General features: G+C 40.4%; 3 protein-coding genes across 3 annotated transcripts; all 3 read left to right on the forward strand.

Moving 5' to 3' along the window:
* The first annotated feature begins 5,113 nt into the window (after positions 1-5,113).
* Positions 5,114-6,388, forward strand: LOC115984985. Its single transcript, XM_031107961.1, has one exon. It carries the CDS (start codon positions 5,114-5,116, stop codon positions 6,386-6,388), a length of 1,275 nt encoding a protein of 424 aa, XP_030963821.1.
* A 1,236-nt stretch (positions 6,389-7,624) lies between these two features.
* Positions 7,625-8,839, forward strand: LOC115984986. Its single transcript, XM_031107962.1, has one exon. The coding sequence runs from the start codon at positions 7,625-7,627 to the stop codon at positions 8,837-8,839; it is 1,215 nt and encodes a 404-aa protein (XP_030963822.1).
* A 10,533-nt stretch (positions 8,840-19,372) lies between these two features.
* Positions 19,373-19,876, forward strand: LOC115984987. The gene has a single exon (XM_031107963.1). The coding sequence runs from the start codon at positions 19,373-19,375 to the stop codon at positions 19,874-19,876; it is 504 nt and encodes a 167-aa protein (XP_030963823.1).
* Positions 19,877-20,518: the final 642 nt, after the last annotated feature.

Genomic DNA, 20,518 nt, shown 5'->3' on the forward strand with positions numbered 1-20,518 from the left:
TGGTATATCCCAATCCGGATTTGTCTGAAAAACTCTTTTGAGATGAAATAACATCATCTAGTTTCTTGATGGAGACCTTCTCTATCTTGGCATTAGCTTGCACAACCTCTTGCTTAAGAAATCTCACTTTTGTGTAGGCTTCTAACAGCTCACCATTCAAAGTTTCTATCTCACATTTGGCCTCCTTATAGCGAATTAGGAGACTTTTATAGTCCTCCTCTGCCTTCTTCATCTTTCTCACAGCTGCCTTGGCCACCCTTACTCACCCGACTTTTCCAGGAGTGAGTTATAATTCTCTTGAATATTGGCTGTGCTTTCATCTTCTTCAACATCTGATTCTTCAACAACTCCCAATGATTCTTCATCACTAAGTTCTCCAAGGTCTCGTACAAGCAGATTCAACTCTTCTGAAGACTCAACATGGGCAATAGCCATAAAAGCTGAATAATTCCCTTCTCCATCACAGCTTTCCTCAGAATCTGAGTCGGATGAATCTAAGTCACTTAATGTTGTGGCATACACCTTGCCTTTTGATTTCAAATAATTCGGACATTCTTTCTTAAAGTGTCCATGCCCGTTGCATTCAAAACAAGTGACACCTTGTGTAGATTGGGATTCTTTTCCATCTTTCTTTTTGAATTCCCTTTTCTCCCTTCCTAAACTTTGGAATTTTCCTTTATCACCAAATTTTCCATTATTCTTGAATTTCAAGAATTTTCGGAAATTTTTTACAAGGTATGCAACATTTTTATCAACCACATCTTCATCCGATGAGTCATGGACTTCTGCCTTCTCATTAATGGTCTTAAGAGCAAGAGATTTGCTCCTCCGTTGATTTAGCAGCGACATTTCATAAGTCTGAAGAGAACCAATCAGCTCCTGGACTTTGATGTCATCAAGGTCCTTACTCTCTTCAATTGCTGTTACTTTGGCACGAAAGCTTTCCGGCAATGATCGAAGGATCTTCCTTACTATTTTAGAATCCTCCGTTTTCTCCCCCAAATTGAACTTGCTGACAACCACCTCATTCAGCTTCCCATAGAAAGAGTCAAAGGACTCATCCTCACTCATTTTGAGCTCCTCAAACCGAGTGGTCAGCATTTGCAGCTTGGTGTTTTTTACTTTCTTCGTGCCTTCGTAGGTGGTTTCCAATATCTCCCATGCTTCTTTGGCAACGGTAATGTGGGAGATCCTGTGAAATTCATCTGGAAACACACCACAGAAAATAGCATTGAGTGTTTTACTGTTAGCATTAGATGTAGCGAGAGCTACCTTATCCCATGTGGATTTGGCTGCCTCAGGTCTGGTCTAACCAATCTCAACAGCATCCCAAATAGATTCATCAATGGAGCACAGAAATGCTCTCATGCGAACCTTCCAAAAAGCATAATTACTACCATCAAAATATGGAGGTGCATTTAGGGATTGAGACCGATCCATCTCAATAGGGAGTCAAGGATCACACAATGGTAATGAAACCAATAGAAGTGTACCCGCTCTGATACCAATTGAAAGTTCAAATAGTGTAAAAACACCCTTGAACGTTTAGACCCCCAATTTACAAATTAACCAATTCAAGCTTTATATCAAACAACTAGTGTGCGGAAAATGAACAAAAGTTATAAATCAGAATTGGAAAAACTATCTAAGCCAAATTAAAATCACAACCCACAGCAGATAATAAAAGGCAAAGATAAAAGGGAAGGAAGATGCAAACACAAAGACAACACGCGATGTGTTATCGAAGAGGAAACCGAAGCCCTCGGTGTAAAACCTCTCCGCCGCCCTCCAAGTGGTAAACAATCCACTAGAAAATGTAGTTGGGATACATGGACAGCAATAGACCCTCCAAGCCTAATCTATCCATTGCACCTAAGCCCTCCAAGCTTCTTTCTCCAACGAGGTTGCGCCGAACCTTTTTCTTTTCTAGCTTCCCGGATTCCGCTACTTGACCATAGCATCAACCAATGAAGATTGGTTCCTTCCTAACTGCTTTCCAGAACACCAAACAGCCCTCTCACAGTAATGGATATGGTGAGAACAAGGTTTTGGTAAAATGCTTCTCAAGGGTTTGACAATGGAGAGGAAGAGAGTTGAGGAATTTGAAGAGACTCTTATGTAAAGATTGTAGATGAATCAATCTTGTTTTACTCTAGGGTTTCTTTCTCAAAATTCTCTCTGGAAGCTCTCTTTCATTTGTGGGTATAAGGGGTATTTATATTGGGGTAAGAGGAGAATGTGAAACGTCAGGTTTTTCAAAACAGGGGTGGCTCACGGCTTGGCCTCACGACTTGACTGAGTCGCGAGACCCAGTCGCGAGATAACCGTATGGCCAGTTGTCCTGTTTTGTCCTGTAGTGCTCCAGCTAGCATGACTGTTCACCTTCTGGCATGCTTGGCACGTGTGCTGCATCTGGCGGCTTGCAGCCGCGAGTCACCCACGAGATCAAACCGCGAGTCTCTTTTTTCTTGCATACTCTTGAGCAATCTACACTCTATCTTACTCACTACCCTTACAACAAACCCACCTAAATACAGGGTTACTAAATGCTGAAATACAAACAAATTTGGCATGGAATAAAACCAATTAGATGGTTGATTAAATTCATTCAACCTTACAACTATCTTTATATGCAATTGGATAACATTTAACAATCATAGAAAAGAAAAAAGATAATAACTTAAAAACTTAAAACACAAAACCAAATTGTATCAACCCAAAGTAGAATTCTAAAGAACATATAAATTCATCAATCTAAAGTAGAGATACAAAAAATAAAAATTCACATAAAAATAAAACATGAGAGAGAGAGAGAGAGAGAAGTGATAACCTTTTTTCATGTGGGAAAATATGTATAGAATGAGAGAAAGAATAACATATTTATAGTAATAGAATGGGGATAAGAAGAGCCAAAATAAATAGAAGAGGAAGGGATAGATGAAGAGTGACATTAAGGTTGAGAGAAGTGGAGAGATGAAAAGGTAAAAGAGACATTATGGTTTGAAATAGTGGAGAGATATGGTTAGAAATAGGTAGATGATGTGGCTCAACAGGAGTATAGCAATAATTAATTCTACGTTTCAACTTTTAGATATCTATAGATTTGATTAAGAAGTTCAAAAGGATTAAGAGTGGAGTGTCTATATAGTATAGTTTAGCTACTTGAGGGTTTTTTTATTTATTTTAATAGAGCAACAACATTTGATGATTGTGTTTTTCATCAGAAATTTTACCAATTGAGTTAACTAAAACCTATAATAAATAGACTTTCTAATGTAAAGCATTACTTTTCTTAGTTTCCTTAAATCCTAAGGTAACCTTACACAAAAAGAAAGAAAGAGAGGGAAAAAAACCCCTAAAGTAATGTTTGTTTTATATAACCTGGCTCATCTTTTATGAAAGTTGGATCAGTCTAGTAATGACTCGGCTCTTTTCCTAATTGGGCTTTTCTTTTGGAGGTTTTTGTGGTCTTTTCTAGTTGGGCTTTTCTGTGGAAATTTTTGCGGTCTTACAAGGGTATAAACCTTAGTTGTCTTTTAGTTATGTTCTTGGTCTTTATTTATTTATTTTTTTTTTTTGTGTTACTTTGTAACATTTTGTAACAAATTATCTTATAGTACATGTAAAATACTTGTGGGGTCAAAGATTTTGGCAACCCCGGCCCATCTCATATTAAACCCAAGGCCTATGCCGAGGAGGAAGAAATGGCCGAGGACGAATAAAGAAAGTCCAAGTAGCCTAGAAACGTAGCCGAGGACAATCCTGTCCTCGACCAACCCATATCCTAGTAGGAAAGAACGGCTCGTCATCAACGATAGCCTCCTAGAGCGTCCCAAGAAAAAGGACAAGCATTGTAGGACAGCCATAGGAGCATGGTGTAGGAACAATTCAAGGAGAAACTATCACCTCCGCATTAAATGCCCACAACTAACATTCTGGCTGCATTAATGAGGAAATGACTCCTGAACAGTGCAGTCTTGGTTGCTGCAACTCACTGGAGGTTTGGGAAGGTGGCTGATGTGACAAGTACTCGAGTAGTGACCTGCATGATCAACAGATGGAGGGCCAAAATCGACTGGAGGGGGATATATAATGTGAGAAATCCCCCATGAAAGGGGGCGGGAAAAAGAAAGGAGAATACGGTAGCAATTTGCATGATCTTGGAAACCATTGTGACCTAGCACTGAAGAAAGAATAAGAACACTAAGTTCCTCGGACGAAGTGCCCGAGGACAGAATTTCATACTTTAGTCTATATCCTTGTTATTCAATCCATTCATAACTGTGTTTAGTTGTTGTAATCCTTACTAAGACCTAGTTCTTAAACCTACTCTTTATAAATCTATTGTATTGAGCTAGTTGGGCTCGAGTCCACTCATTTAGTAGTAAAAGTGCTCAAACCCAGTCCCTACAATTGGCGCTGTCTGTGGGGAGAACTTGTGTGTTAGTAAGGGCAACAATCAAGCATGGTAGGATCAAGCCCTCATCAAGCAGGCTCCCATCAGCTCGAACCGGCCAGATCCCAACAACAGGGTAACTTTCCTAACCCTGAGCGTGATCGAAATGAAGAGAATGGAAGGTTTCGAGAAGGAAGTGTGCACACCACTTAAACCAGCAAAAGCTATTCTCGTGTGGGCAATCACGTGCTTTAGAGACAAAATAACAACCTGGCCGTGCAACTAGAAGAAATTAGGAGTCATGTATCCCAGAGACAGAACGATAAGCAGGCTATGCAGCGAGAGATAGATGATTTGAAGAGAAAGCTGCGCCATGCACAACAAAGGCGATCTCATTCCAAGCCTTACATACCCTCCGATGATGAAAGTGACGATGACTATAGGCAAAGATCGAGGACTCCCCCAAGTGAGACATTCTCTCATGAAGAAGAGCACTACCGGAGGTGTAAGCGTAAAAGCCCATCTCCTAGGGGCTTGGGAAACGATGCCATGAGCAGGCTCTCCAAGTCACCTTTCACGCACCACATAGAAGGGGCTACACTTCCTCGATGATTCCAGCAACCAACCTTCGCCATTTACAACTGCAAAACAGACCCTGTGGAGCATGTGAGCCAGTTCAACCAAAGGATGACTGTCCATTCTAAAAACGAGGCGCTAATGTGCAAGGTTTTCCCATCTAGCTTGGGACCAGTAGCGATAAGGTGGTTCAATGGCTTAAAGACGAATTCCATAGATTCATATAGGCAGCTAACCCAAGCTTTTGGCTCCCGTTTCATTACAAATAGCAGAGCTCCTCGACGTTTGAATGCTTTATTGTCGTTATCCATGCATGATGAAGAAACTCTAAAGGCCTACTTGGACAGATATTGGGAGACGTATAATGAAATGGATGACAATTTTGACGATGTCGCCATCAACACCTTCAAATATAGTCTCCCAGCTGAGCACAGCTTGAGGAAGTCTCTAACTGGCAAGCCCGCCACCAGTATGCGCCAACTGATGGATCGGATCGATAAGTACAAACGAGTGAAGGAAGACCAGCTGCAAGGTAGAGGAAAAGAGAAGGTTATCCCTCAAGAGAGGAGGGATTTCAGGTCGGATCGATATAATAACAACCGTCCGAGGAGAGATTTCGTAGGGCAATCTGGAGTAACCAACACACACACTGTCAATACTGTATTCCGAGAACTAGTACATCGGGTGTTGGAAAAAATTAAGAACGAGCCATACTTTAAGTGGCCGAATAAGATGGCAGGAAAGTCCACGAGGCGCAATCAGAACTTTTATTGCCAATACCACCAGGACCACGGGCATACCATGGAAAACTGTAGGAACCTCTGGAACTATCTGGACCAACTGGTCCGAGAAGGAAAGCTGAAACACCTTGTGCATCATCCCAGTAGTCACCAAGGCCAGACTCATCAGGAACCCCAGAGAGATATTGTCCTAAGGCCACCCGTAGGGACGATCAATGTAATCTTGGCCGCGCCAGGAAGAACAAGCACGTGCCCTTCACGAGTGTTATCTGTGGCTCGACGGCCTGCTGAAGAGTCCCAGCCAAAGCCGAAGAGGGCCATAATGAATTTTCATCCAATCTTGAGTTTTTCAGAAGAGGACAAGATCGGAACCATCCAGCCCCACGACGATGCGCTGTTGATCACTCTCAGAATCGGGGACTATGATGTAAAAAGAGTGATGGTGGATGGTGGCAGTGGGGCCGATGTTATGTACCCCAACCTCTACAAGGGGCTGGGGTTAAAACCGGAAGATTTGATGCCCTATAACTCTCCTCTGATGAGCTTCGATGGGAAGCTTGTCATTCCAAAGGGCATGATTAGGTTGCCCATTCGGACCGGCCTAGAGATAGTGGAGGTGAACTTTATCGTGGTGGATACCTACTCTCCCTACACAGCCATCGTCGGTAGGCCCTAGCTCCATACCTTAGGGGCTGTTGCTTCCTCATTGCATCAGAAGGTGAAATTCCCTTCAGGGGACCAAGTTCTCGAAATCCGTGGTTGCTAATCCATGGCAAGGCAGTGTGTGGTGGCTGCCATCTCACATCGGCTTGATGCGGAGTCTTCAGCCTTTGCTGAAAAGAATTTATAGCAATCAAGGGCCCCAGTTTCGCCTCCTAATACAGCTGCCGAGGAAGCGAAATGCGAAGATTTGGAGGAGGTGGTTATTGGTGGTGATCTGGAGAAGTTTTTTCGGGTAGGGGCTTAGCTGCCTCTTCAGGACAAGGAGGAGTTGATTGAGTTTCTCAAAAGAAATATTGATGTATTTGCATGGGATGCTTGCGATGCTTCCAAGAAGCAGCCACCCCATTGCCCATCAAGAGAGCACTCTGATGCGATTAGGGACGAAGTGGCGAAGCTTAAGCGTGCAGGGGCTATCAAAGAGGTTTTTTACCTCGAATGGTTGGCCAACACTGTGGTGGTCAAGAAGAAAAGTGGAAAGTGGCGGGTTTGTGTAGACTTCACGGACCTAAATAAAGCTTGCCTAAAAGACCCGTTCCCCATGCCTTGGATAGACCAGCTGGTGGATGCAACGGCAGGCCATCCTCGAATGAGCTTCTTAGATGCCTTTCAAGGCTATCATCAAATACCATTAGCCTTGGAGGATCAAGAGACGACAGCCTTCGTGACACCAATTGGGAACTACCACTACAAGGTAATGCTGTTCAGTCTGAAGAATACAGGGTCCATTTATCAAATGATGATGACAAGAATGTTCGAGCCGCAGTTGGGTAAGAGCATCGAAATCTATGTCGATGATATGGTGGTGAAGAGTAAAGTGGTGTTCGAGCATTTAGGAGACCTCGGCAGCACCTTTGGTGTCTTAAGGAAGCATAAGCTGTGCCTAAATGCTTCCAAAGGCTCATTTGGCGTGGGATCAGGCAAGTTTTTGGGTTACATGGTTACTCATAGGGGAATTAAGGTTAACCCCGACTAGATCAATGCTATAAATGATCTAAAACCACCGCAAAACGCAAAGGAGGTCCAAAAGCTTACTAGGATGATCGCAGTCCTGAATCGATTCATTTCCAGGTCGGCGGATAGATGTAGACCGTTCTATCTCTTGATCAACAAGTGGAAAGGGTTTGAGTGGTCCAACGATTGTATTGTGGCCTTCCAGCAACTCAAGGAATACCTATCCCGGCCACCTATCATGTCCAGTCCTAAGGCCGATGAAGTCCTATACGCATATATTGCTGTGGCCCCCCATGCTGTGAGCTTGTTGCTAATACGGGACGACAATGGCCTTCGAAAGCCAGTCTATTATGTGAGCAAGTCGCTGCATAAAGCTGAGGTTAGATACTTACCCCTGGAGAAGGCCATACTGGCTGTGGTCCATGCTACGCGAAAGTTTCCCCATTATTTCCAAGCCCACAAAATAGTTGTTCTAACCCAACTACCCTTGAAGTCCGTACTTCGGACCTCTGATTACACTAGAAGGATTGCCATATGGAGAACAATCCTGGGAGCTTTTGACATTAAGTACATGCCTCAGACCTCCATAAAGGGCCAAGTCCTAGCTGACTTGGTGGCCGAATTTGCTGAACCACCAGTAGAAACAGTAGCAGAGGAGCGTAACATGGATGGGAAATCGATTGGGGTAATCTCTACGCCAGGACCCCCATGTTGGAAGGTGTACATTAATGGCACAGCAAATCAAAGGGGGTCCGGATTGGGGCTAGTCCTAATATCTCCTAAGAAGACTATCATAGAGAAATCCCTAAGACTTGGGTTCTCGGCCACGAATAACGAAGCCGAGTATGAGGCTTTGTTACAAGGAATGGCCATGGTGCAGAAAATGGGAGGAAAAGCAGTGGAGATGTTCTCGGACTTGAGACTAGTAGTGGGCCAGGTAAAGGGGGAGTTAGAAGCCAAAGACGCAAGGATGCAAGAGTACTTAAGCCAGGTCAAACGCTTGCAGTCAGACTTCGATCTTTTCAGCCTGTCACACGTCTCCAGAAGTGGAAACACTCATGCAGATTCATTGGCCATGCTTGCTACCTCCTCGGCAGAGGGTCTGCCTCGAATTATTCTTGTTGAGCATCTGGATAGAGCAAATGAAGTAGCAAAGGGCATGGTCCAAATCCATGAGGTTAGAGTGGGTCCTAGCTGGATGGACCCTATAGTGAGGTTCCTCAAAGATAATGTCCAGCCTGAGGAGAAATCAGAAGCTGAAAAAATACGAAGAAACACCCCTCGGTTCTGGTTGTCCGAGGATCACAAATTGTATAAGCGCTCCTATCTATATTTACTGTGTATTCACCCAAAAGCATCAGAGTTACTGCTTGAAGAGCTGCACGAAGGGATTTATGGGAGTCACACAGAAGAAAGATCTCTGTCACACCGAGCCATTACCCAGGGATATTAGTGGCCGGGGATGCAGAAGGAAGCCCTGGAGTATGTTAAGAAGTGTGACCAGTGCCAAAGGTTTGCCCCAAATATTCATCAGCCAGGAGGGGTCCTCAACCCTTTGTCAGTCCATGGCCGTTCGCCCAGTGGGGCCTGGATATTGTAGGCCCTTTCCCCAAGGCAGCAGGAAATAAGAGATATATGTTGGTTGGCACAGATTACTTCACCAAATGGGTCGAAGCTGAGCCACTAGCCAACATTAGAGATGTGGATGTTAAGAAATTCATTTGGAGAAACCTTGTTACATGATACGGGGTCCCTCACACCCTCATTTCAGATAATGGACTCTAATTTGATAGCAAAGCCTTTAGAAGATACTGTTGCGAACTAGGGATCACTAACAGGTACTCAACTCCAGCTTATCCTCAAGGAAATGGACAGGCCGAGGCCGTCAACAAGGTCATAGTCAATGGGCTTAAGAATAGACTGGATAACGCCAAGGGAAGATGGGTAGAAGAGCTGCCGCATGTCTTATGGACTTATCGGACTACACCACGGCAGTTAACAGGAGAGACACCTTTTGCCATGACCTACGGGGTCGAGGCTGTTATCCCTCTAGAGGCAAGCTTCCCAACGCTGAGGACGAACTTTTTCACCCCAGACAGTAATGATGAACTACTAGGGATGAATCTAGATCTGATCGATGAACGAAGAGAAAAGGTAGGAATCCAGTTGGCCTATTACCACTAGAAGCTCAAGCAGGGATATGATGCCAATGTGAAGTTTAGACCGCTAGCACCAGGGGACCTAGTGTTGAGGAAAGTTGTGGGTGCTGCCAAGAACCCATCTTGGGGAAAGCTTGGACCCAATTGGGAAGGACCCTACTGAATTACTTCAGTAATAAGAATAGGTGCATACTACTTAGAAGACTTAGATGAAAAAGCTGTATCTCGTCCATGGAATGTAAATAACTTGAGAAGGTATTATTATTAACAAAAGCATTTCTCTAATTCAAATTTTCAGTTCAATATGGTTATATGTCTTGTATCTTGACAACCATCTAAGTACTTCAAGAAAAATCTAAGTACTAGATAGAACCAAGGTCTTCCATGGTCCTCGGACCTAAACCTATGGGGAAACTAGCTACTTCAAGAAAAATCTGAGTACTAAACAGAACTAAGGTCTTGCATGGTCCTTAGACCTAAACCTATAGGGAAACTAGCTACTTCAAGAAAAATCTAAGTACTAGACATAACCAAGGTCTTGCATGGTCCTCGGACCCAAACCTATGGGGAAACTAGCTACTTCAAGAAAATCTGAGTACTAGACAGAACCAAGGTCTTGCATGGTCCTCGGACTCAAACCTATAGGGAAACTAGCTACTTCAAGAAAAATATAAGTACTAGACAGAACCAAGGTCTTGCATGGTCCTCGGACTCAAACCTATGGGGAAACTAGCTACTTCAAGATTCGTAAAAGTTGCGAATATGGCCTAAGTACACGCTCGGTACCTCGGATCCTATACTTGGCCCCCGCCCCCTAAAAATATGGGTAGACGCAAACTAAGCGTCCCCTTAATGCCGGTGAGTTAGAATTTAAAGGTTTGATTTCAAATATGATATGTACATAGCCATTCTTACCCATTAGAATAACCAATTCATGAGACACAAGGTTCACAGTAATGACAATAGCAATAATAACAATAAACACATAATGAAAAAAAAATAGAGGGGAAGAAAGGAATTTCATACATTTAATCTAAAAAAATTAATTACAATGATCCCAATGTCCTTTAAAAAAAAAAAAAAAAAAAACTAATACAAAAGTTAGCTGGGTCGCCTATTTCTTCAACTTTATCTTGACCCCTTCCTTGGGGAGCTAAGCAGGAGTGACCTCAGGACCCTTGGAGCCTTCGCTCGAGGAAACAGTTTAAAGGGGCTGAACCGAGAGAGCTGGCTCCTCGGCATGAGGGGCCTGAGCATCAGCCGTAGACTCTGCAGTTCTCTGGGGCGCTTCAGGGTTCAGGTTCTCATGTGTTTCTGTCGCCCCAAGAAGCTCACCCTCCTCGGCTGGCTCATTATGAGCAGTTATGGCCAGAGCAGCTTCAGACTGAGCAACCTCAGCCTCCTTAGGAGCAACCTCAGCCTCAGAGTTGGCAGGGGCAGTTTCGCGGATGGCTGAAGGATAGTATACATTCTCCATCTTCCACAGGTCGGATGAAGCCTCAACCCCAGCTTGTTTAAGGGCTTCATTCCAAACCTGGGAACAGTAGAGCCTGCATACTCCAAGCACTTGAGCCTTGAGAGTGGCCTGGGTCTCAGCCACTCCTAAGTCATAAGCCTCCTCCTCGGCTTTCTCCTTGGAGTTCTCGGCCTCTATCCTGGAGAACTTCGCCTCTGCCTTAGCCCTCAAAACTTCGTCCCTGGCCCACTCTACGACGTTTTTGGCTCCCTCTACCTTAGCCAGCTTCTTCTTTAGGTCAATGATTTGCTTCTTGGCAATCTTCAATTGATCTTCAGTCTCAAGTAGGCGCTTAGTCTGGCTTTCGGCCTGTCTCTAAGCGCAGGCTAGTCCTAATTCGGCGCTATCCCTAGCCCTTGTCATCTCCTTCAGCTCCTCCCTTGCCTTCGAGAGATCAGCCTTGGAGTTTTTGAGGGTCCGCGTAGCATCCAAGCGCTTGTCACGCTCGAGCTCCAGGGACCTACTCTGCTCTTTAGCGTCCTCTTCCAGCCTATAAGTGGCCTGGACAGCCCACCAATTGAAACAAGCATGCTGTAAGTTAAAAACCAAGGGACAAAAATCACCGGAGTCACAAGTGTTGGAAGTCTTACCATGCCCAAGTATCTTTTAATGATGAGGAAGACCTCCTATCTCCTCAGATTCCCCAACTCAGCCATATCGATGGGAAGCAGCAGGGACCTCTCTAACGCGTAAGCCACATAAGTGCCTTCACCCCCTCGGAAGTCCCTAAGGGAGGCGTTGTCCATCAATGGCTCCCCGTGGAGCATTGGGATAGGAAGCCAGGCCTGGGGCGCGGATTGAGCATCGACCTCTTTTTCCTGGCCATGATGCCCAATCTTTAATTGCTTTGAAGCTCGTGGTGCTTCATCTTCCTCCCGAGAGGAGCGAAATTTCCCCCCATCCATGGGCTCCTTGCCTTTGGGAGCCCTCTTCCTTTTTGGATCGGTGGGCTCGGGCCGAGGAGGCAGAGTCGATTGGGGGGGAGGAGGAAGTCTGGATTGTGGAGATGATGGCTGTAATTGGGTGGAAAACGACTTGGTCTGGGCAGGCTGAGGCTAGGGTGGAGGAGAAGGAAGCTTGGATTGTGATTTCCCCAACGCGTCCTTCCCCGGTTGGCCCTTAATTAGGTCGAACAGGCTGGTTGAAGATTTTCTCTTAAAACCCATCTCGGCCTGAGAAGGAGTCTCTACTGATAGAAGCTTCGCTTTTGTCAAATGGGAGTCGCCCAAGTCATCAGAGGGATCCTCGGATTGATCAACCTGGTTGAATGCACTAAATTCGTCCTCGGACGGACCCAAATCACCGTCAGCCTCCGCTACTTGATGAGATGAAGAAGGGCCTGCCAATGGGATGCCTTCTGGGACAGGAGATCCTTTAGGGAGCAAAAATCTGTGCTTTGCTACAGTGATTTTCTGAAGCCGAGGATTGTTAGCTCTGATCACGTGCTTCAGAGCGGGGAATGATTTCTGGATGGGATCGTACCCTAAGATCTTGTAAGCGGCCCTGACATGTTTGTCGGCTTCGTTTACAAAAACCTTCGCCTTGAGAATAGTTTCTAAATCTCCCAGGTTGACCAAGTGAAAGTGTCGTTCAAAGGCATGTGGATCTGCAAGAAAAGGGCATACTCATGTTAGCAACCGAACAATGCAAGTTACGATAGAACAAAAGATCAACCCTCTCCTACTCTCGATACTCCACCTGGTTCCCCCTCCTCTGTTGGGCAATGAAGGTCGTCGTGCCACTCCCCGGACACAATGGGAAAGTCCTTATTTAACCCTTTGTTGGTCTCGGGGAGGCACTGAATAAGCCGAACCTTATTGTCCCTCGTCTTCATGTAGTAGGATTTACCCCTAAAGTGTTGAAGGTTGTAGCACCAGTTTACATTGTGATGGGTTAACCTCAACCCCATTTTCTCGTTTAAAGCGTCCACACAACCCAGGATCCTAAACACGTTGGCAGCGCACTGGGTGGGAGCTAATCGGAAATGCCTAAGGTAGTCCTTCATCACTGGCCCCATAGGGATTCTCATACCACCTTCTATGAAGGCGATCATAGGAATCACTACTTCACCCTCTTGCCTCCTAAAATGCCACTCCCCTTCTTCACAGTACCTTAAGCCTACATTAGGGGGTATCCTATAATCGGCGATGAATTTCTCCATCGCCTCTTCAGACTCAACCAACTTTTTTAATTTACCCATCCCTAGAAACGGCTAAAAAAAACTCAGGGAAGGACGAAAGAAGGAGAGGAGTAAGAGGAAAAGAAACTTAGAAGAGAGAAAACGTGAGTTAGAGAGAGAGAAGAAAACTTACAGATGAGGCAAAGCTCCTCGGACAGGCTTTTTATGCTGAAAAGAGACGTGAGTTTGGCTGGAGATTTGACTGAACTCAGGATATGTGCACAAGAACTCTTGAGTGCAAAAGTAAAGAGAAAAATCGGTTCAAATGGGTATTTATACCTCCAATTAAAAATAACCGTGCGGGTTTTCCCGCCTATAAAGTTAAAGAAATCCCCATCGTTAGATTACCATCACACCGTTGAATGTGGGGAGCATAGAGCTTGTAGAATTTAATGAGGGCGCGCTCCGTATACCGAAGCACCAGGAACTAGCCTTGGACAAGCGAAGAGGCTCTGGCACTGACGGAGGACAAAACTTGACAAGCCATGATAAAGGCCCGATGACACCAAAATCCCCTTCTCCGTCCGAGGAGCCGGACAACAGGATTTTGAGGGGCTATTGTGGGGTCAAATATTTTGGCAACCCCGGCCCATCTCATATTAAGCCCAAGGCCCACGCCGAGGACGAATAAAGAAAGTCCAAGTGGCCCAGAAACGTAGTCGAGGACAATCCTGTCCTCGGCCAACCCATATCCTAGTAGGGAAGAACGGCCTGCCATCAACGGCAGCCTCCCAGAGCGTCCCAAGAAAAAGGACAAGCATTGTAGGACAGCCACGGGAGCATGGTGTAGGAACAGTTCAAGGAGAAACTATTACCTCCGTATTAAATGCTCACAACTAACGTTTTGGCCGCATTAATAAGGAAATGACCCCTGAACAGTGCGGTCTTAGTTGCTGCAACTCACTGGAGGTTTGGGAAGGTGGCTGATGTGACAAGCATTTGAGTAGTGACCTGCATGATCAACAGATGGAGGGCCAAAATCGATTGGTGGGGGATATATAATGTGAGAAATCCTCCAGGAAAGGGGGCGGAAAAAAGAAAGGAGAATACGGTAGCAATTTGCATGATCTTGGAAACCTTTGTGACCTAGCACTGAAGAAAGAATAAGAACACTAAGTTCCTCGGACGAAGTGCCCGAGGACAGAATTTCATACTTTAGTCCATATCCTTGTTATTCAATCCATTCATAACCGTGTCTAATTGTTGTAATCCTCACTAAGACCTAGTTCTTAAACATATTCTTTATAAATCTATTATATTGGGCTAGTTGGGCTCGAGTCCACTCATCTAGTAGCAGACGTGCTCAAACTCAGTCCCTACAATACTTATTATGTATTACAACATTTGGGGAATCAACTTCAACTATGTGATTAGAAAAAGTGGAATGCAAATTGTTAGAATTAATATAATTAATAATATGAACTTATTACTTGAGTGAATTGAAAAACATTTGATTATTTTCACTAATTTAAACGTAAAATATTTAATTATTTTATACTCTTAATTGTGTGTACGTTAATAATTTTTTTAGTAATTTATTCCAATATTTTTTAAAGTAAGTAAATTTGAGCAAGAATGTCATTTTTAAAATCAATTAATTGTTATATATATATTAGAAAAATAATAATGAAAATTCATTTTACACAAATAATTAAATTATGAAAATAAATATATTTACCCTATTAATACATTGTTTAATTACATAGTACAAATTAGTTTATTATAGTATTGGTCAGACACATGTATAAATTTTGTCATTGAAAGGAGTTAGAAAATGTAAATTATTAAGACTAATTAATAAATTAAAATATACAATATTGGTCACATACACATATACATTTTCTATATTTATTGATTGTGTTATCTAATTTGCCTTGTCTACTGATATTTTTGTTTCAATTGTTTCCAAAGAAACCATATATGAGAGAGAATTTCATAATCCAAATAAATTGTTTTCATCTTTTTATTAATAATAAATATTCCAAATAAATCATTTCTTATATAAATTTTATAAAAATGACCTTATAAATTCATTTATATAAATATTATTTAGTATATCATTTATAGATAATTAATTCATGAAAATAAATGCAGTTAGCTTATTAACACGTGATATATAATTAATGCATTAACATAAATGAAAAAAAAAATTGATGAAGTGGAATGCTAACTAAGATTATGTTTGGTAACAGTTTTTATTTTCTATTTTCAAAAACTTATTTTTGGGAATATAAAGAAAAATCAATTTTCTTGTATTTTTGAAATCAAAAACATGTTTGGTTAGTTGAAATTTAAAAAATAGTTTTTTGAAGAAAAAAATAGAAAATAATAAAATATGTTGTTACTAGGATTTGATCTCTAATACTAACTCATTAAATGAGATAGATTCATTAATTCAAATGCGTGTTTTTATTGACTTTTGAAAAATGGAAACTGAAAACAGTTTTTTGCATATTTTCAGTTTCCTTCACAAATTGAGTTTTGAGAATAATTTTTGTTTTTTGTCCATTTTGGATTGCCAAACAGGTTTTTTAATCTCAAAAATAGAAAACTGTTTTTGGAAACAGAAAATAAGGAGAAAAAACAGTTATCAAACATATCCTAATTCTTTTCCAATGAATGCGACACTAGGCAAGAATTTCATCTTCCAAATCAATTTATTTTTTTATTTTTTATTTCATAAGTATTTCAAATAAAGTATTTCATATATAAAATTTTAAAATCCATCACATAAATTCATTTTATATAAATATAATTAGTACACCATCTACAAATAATTAATACTTTAAGATTAATGCATTTATTTATTAACACGTGACATGTAATTAATGCAATGACAATAACATTGATGCAAATTTTTGATGAGGTGGAGGACTTAATGAACTAATAAAGAGAATTATCTTTATTTCTCAGTGCAACTTGACAAAATCTTAGATTTATTGATATCATTGAATTTAGGACAAAACTTAGATACAGTACTTTAAATGCTGTTTTTTAGGTTTTTCTTTTAAAATTTCGCCATGTGGCTACTTAATTAAAAAATTCACTTCCATCCCATGAGAAAAAATACACATGGTAGTACTCAATTTATTTTTTTATTTTTTATTTCATAAGTATTTCAAATAAATTATTTCATATATAAAATTTTAAAATCCATCACATAAACTCATTTTATATAAATATAATGGGAAATGCTAACGAGTGTCCAAGGGTATTGGTTAACAATTCATTTTAGGAAAGTTTTGATATCACTTTTATGGGAAATGAAAAAAATAAAAACATTAATTGATTTTTTTTTCTTTTCCCATAAAAACTTTCTTTAGCTGGATTGTTAATCAATGCCCTAAAGGCACTCGTTAGCATGACCCAAATATAATTAGTACACCATCTACAAATAATTAATACTTTAAAATTAATGCATTTATGCGTTAACATGTGACATGTAATTAATGCAATGACAATAACATAGATGCAAATTTTTGATGAGGTGGAGGACTTAATGAACAAATAAAGAGAATTCTCTTTATTTCTCAATGCAACTTGACAAAATCTTAGATTTATTGATATCATTGAATTTAGGACAAAATTTAGATACAATACTTTAAGTTGTTTTTATGTTTCTCTTTTAAGATTTAGTCATGTGGCTACTTAATTAAAAAATACATTTCCATCGCATGAGAAAAAATACACATGGTAGAATCTTAAAAGGGAAACCTAAGGAACAACATCTAAGTATTGTACCTAAGTCTTGCTTTTGAATTTAATATATATATATATATATTTTTTTTTTTTTTAATTTTCCTGAGTCCTTCTCTTGTTAATTAATCCTAATGATTCTTTTGAATCATTTATGGCTTCCTCTACCATTCAACATTCAACAAAGGCCAAAGAAAAAGAGGGCTTACGAGTGGTTGACTCGAGTCTTCTAGTTGGATTCATGAGCACAAGGTTGACCTGATGGAGGATCTTGACCCGGGTCTGGCCAGCACTTGTTCCTTGTTCCTTCTTCCTTTGTCTTGATCTTGAGACACTATTAGCATGTGCAAATGGTTTTAAAAGAAATCAGCTTTAATAGTGATTTTAGGATATTTGTTAATAAATTATTTTTAGAAATTTCAATATTACTTTTATATGAGAAATATAAAAAGCTGTTAACAAAATTAATTACTTTTTTTACTCATAAAAGTTTTTAAAAATATTTTCTTACTCATGCACTTAGGGCATCCATTCATTTTTTGCAAATTCTATTCTACTCTCTTCAATTACTCCTCACTCCCTCTCAATCCAAACAAGTGTTAAGAGCATCCATATCAGTTCGTTTAAAATTTTCTGTCTATTTTACACTAAAAACTTACTTTTTATTTTTATTTTACACAAGCCATTAATAAAAACACCCACGTCAGATCATCTATTATAGACTATCTTTTCTTTAAATAATCATTTAATATAATTATTTTATTATTTAACTTACCCACCTACCTACCACCCACTACCCACAACATCCACCACACACGGTCTCCATCTCTATTTTTCAGAATAACACTCTCTTCTCTCATGATCAGCCATAACCTTTGTTGCCAAACTGCCCTCCTCTCTCACGATCAGCCATAGCCAGAGCTCACCTTCAGCTCCGTCTAGGGCCGAGAGCCCCAAATCCTTCGCCATGCCATCACCGGTGGCAGCAAAGATCAGCTGCAACACCGCCACAAACAGTGGTCCAAATTTTCACTTTCTCATGGCAACAGCGAACACTCCACCCAAGCTTCCATGGCAGCGGCGACAGCAGCTTTGGTGTGAGTTTTGGTTTGATTTTTTATTGATTTTGGGTTCCATTTTCTGTTGATTTTTGGTTTGGTTTTCCATTGATTTTTTGGTTGGATTATTATGTGTTGTAATGGTGGTGGTGGGGTGGTACTGGATTGTGGTGGTGGGTGGATGGTTGATCGGCTATGTTGATTTAGATGAAGAGAGGGAAAGGGAGAGAGAGAGTGAAATGAGAAAGAAGAGGGATCTGACCGGTGACAAAGAAAATAGTATAAAATATTGATTTACAAGGCTACAGTAACCGTGTATATTTAGACGGTTACTGTAGCTCATGAAAATTTTTAGAAGATTTTACACAGTTTTACATGAGCTGATATGGGAGGTTTTTTGGCCAAAATGTGTAAAATGAAAATATTTTTGTATTATAGAAGAGTATCCACCAACTGATGTGGATGCTCTAAGATAGTAAGTTGTAACTAGTAATATCACTTTAATTTGCAGTCAATTCTTCTCTACTTACTCTCGGTAAGCCTTTAATAATTTGTAAAAAATGTTGTGAATTGCAAAACTACATCATTTCAAGTTGAGGTGACATTTAACAAACACATCAGCATCATGGACGCACATAAGGTTAACTAACTTAACTTTATATAATGTAAGGAATTTAAATCCAAAGTTCTAAACGCCAGAGGATAAAATAAAAATCATCTCAAATTTTAAGAAGATAAATTATAGTCAAGTTTAGCAAAAAAAAAAAAAATTATAGTCAAGTCTAACATCATTCCATGAACTTTTGACTTTTGAGAGTTAAAGTAATACTATAAATTTAAACACGAACAGCGAGGGATAGATTTTTATATATATGGACAAATCGCGTAAATTCACATGCACCACAGTACTACCTTCTTGGCAATTGACAAACATTTTGGGATGGACCCAACCTAACAACCAGGAAAAGATTTAGACACGACAAAAGGTATGGAAAAAATTAAGATGAATACTTAACACCAACTTTCGATGAGGTTTCTCCGATATGATACTCCTCTAATTCTCTAGGTATAACCACTATACACCAACTTTAGATGAGGTTTCTCTGAAATGACACTCTTTTTCTTAAGTATAATAAACGCAACAAGTAAGTCCATCTCCTCTTACATCTTCACTTTCCTAGCAGAATATTCCATTAATAAGACCTCAAAAGGGTGAGAATATTATTTCTTAAAACTTTTGGGGATGAGTGTGAATTCATCAAATGGAAAGCTTGTGGAATTTGCCCCCCAAAAAGATGCTAGTTACAATAACATTATTCATTCTATATATAACTAGTCCTTAACACAAGCTTTGGTACATTGTAAATGTTTGAAGAAAATGGCTACTCCTTCAACTACAAGGAGCAAGAGCTGGTTTACACACTTCCAATTTAAGGATGGCGAGGACTCGGCTATCGAAGTTCGAAACGTTCTCTTAATAGTTGCTACATTGATTGCTGCAGTGACCTTTCAAGCTGGGGTTAACCCTCCCGGCGGGGTTTGGCAAGATGATGACCATGGACACAGACCAGGAAGTGCCATTTATGCCTCTAGAAAACAAGCATACTATGTTTTCTTGGTTTTTAACACTGTGGCGCTTTCCACATCGGTTCTGGTCATTATGTCTCTCACATATAGGTTCCCTTTCCATTTAGAAATATTGATTGCCACAGCTTCAATGCTTGTGACTTATGGATCTGCCATATTTGCTGTCACACCTCATGAATCTTATAGATTTCGGTACGTCTTGACTGCAGCTGCTTTGCCTTTTGTGCTACGAGGTTTGATTCAAATGTTCTACATGTGTAAAAGTAAGATTTACAAATGTTTAGAAAACTTCTAGCATTTGCCAATTCTGTATTATTATGATTAAAATGTCGTGGTATAACTGCTCTACAAATTTGGGGTCAGTTTGATGTAGCTTCTTTTTTTCTTTTCTTTTTTCTTTTTTCATGTATCTTTTATTGTAAGTGTGTGTTTGGCTCAGTTTAAAAAATCAGTTTATTTTAATATTTAGCGTATTTTTTGTATTATTCATGCGTTCCACTGTACTTTTTATACTATTCATGAATCTCACTGTAACTTTTATCTTTATCTACAGTACTTTCAGTAAAAAGATTTCAATTTCAACAAAATATACCGATCTCAAATAGACCCAAAATTTTATGGAATTTTCACTTCAAAATTATCTTATCTTTCATCTCTCTAAGTTTTTACTCTTCTAACGAAATAGTGCCCGATCGAAAAAGGTCAAGAGCCTTATAATTCATCTCCGACACATTTTCATATTTCGAGAAATTTAGGATTTATATTATCCTTCTATCATTTTTTTTCTTCTTTAAAAAAAAAAAAAAAAATAGAGCCTTTGAAAGGTAGAAAGGAAGAGATTAGACGGAGAAGAAAGTTGGAATGAAAAAGTATAGAAAAAAGACAAGCTTAAGAAAGTGGAACTAGATGATGGACAGATATGAAAAGGAAAATGCGA

This window comes from Quercus lobata, chromosome 4 (genome assembly GCF_001633185.2).
Source record: "Quercus lobata isolate SW786 chromosome 4, ValleyOak3.0 Primary Assembly, whole genome shotgun sequence".
NCBI lineage: Eukaryota > Viridiplantae > Streptophyta > Magnoliopsida > Fagales > Fagaceae > Quercus > Quercus lobata.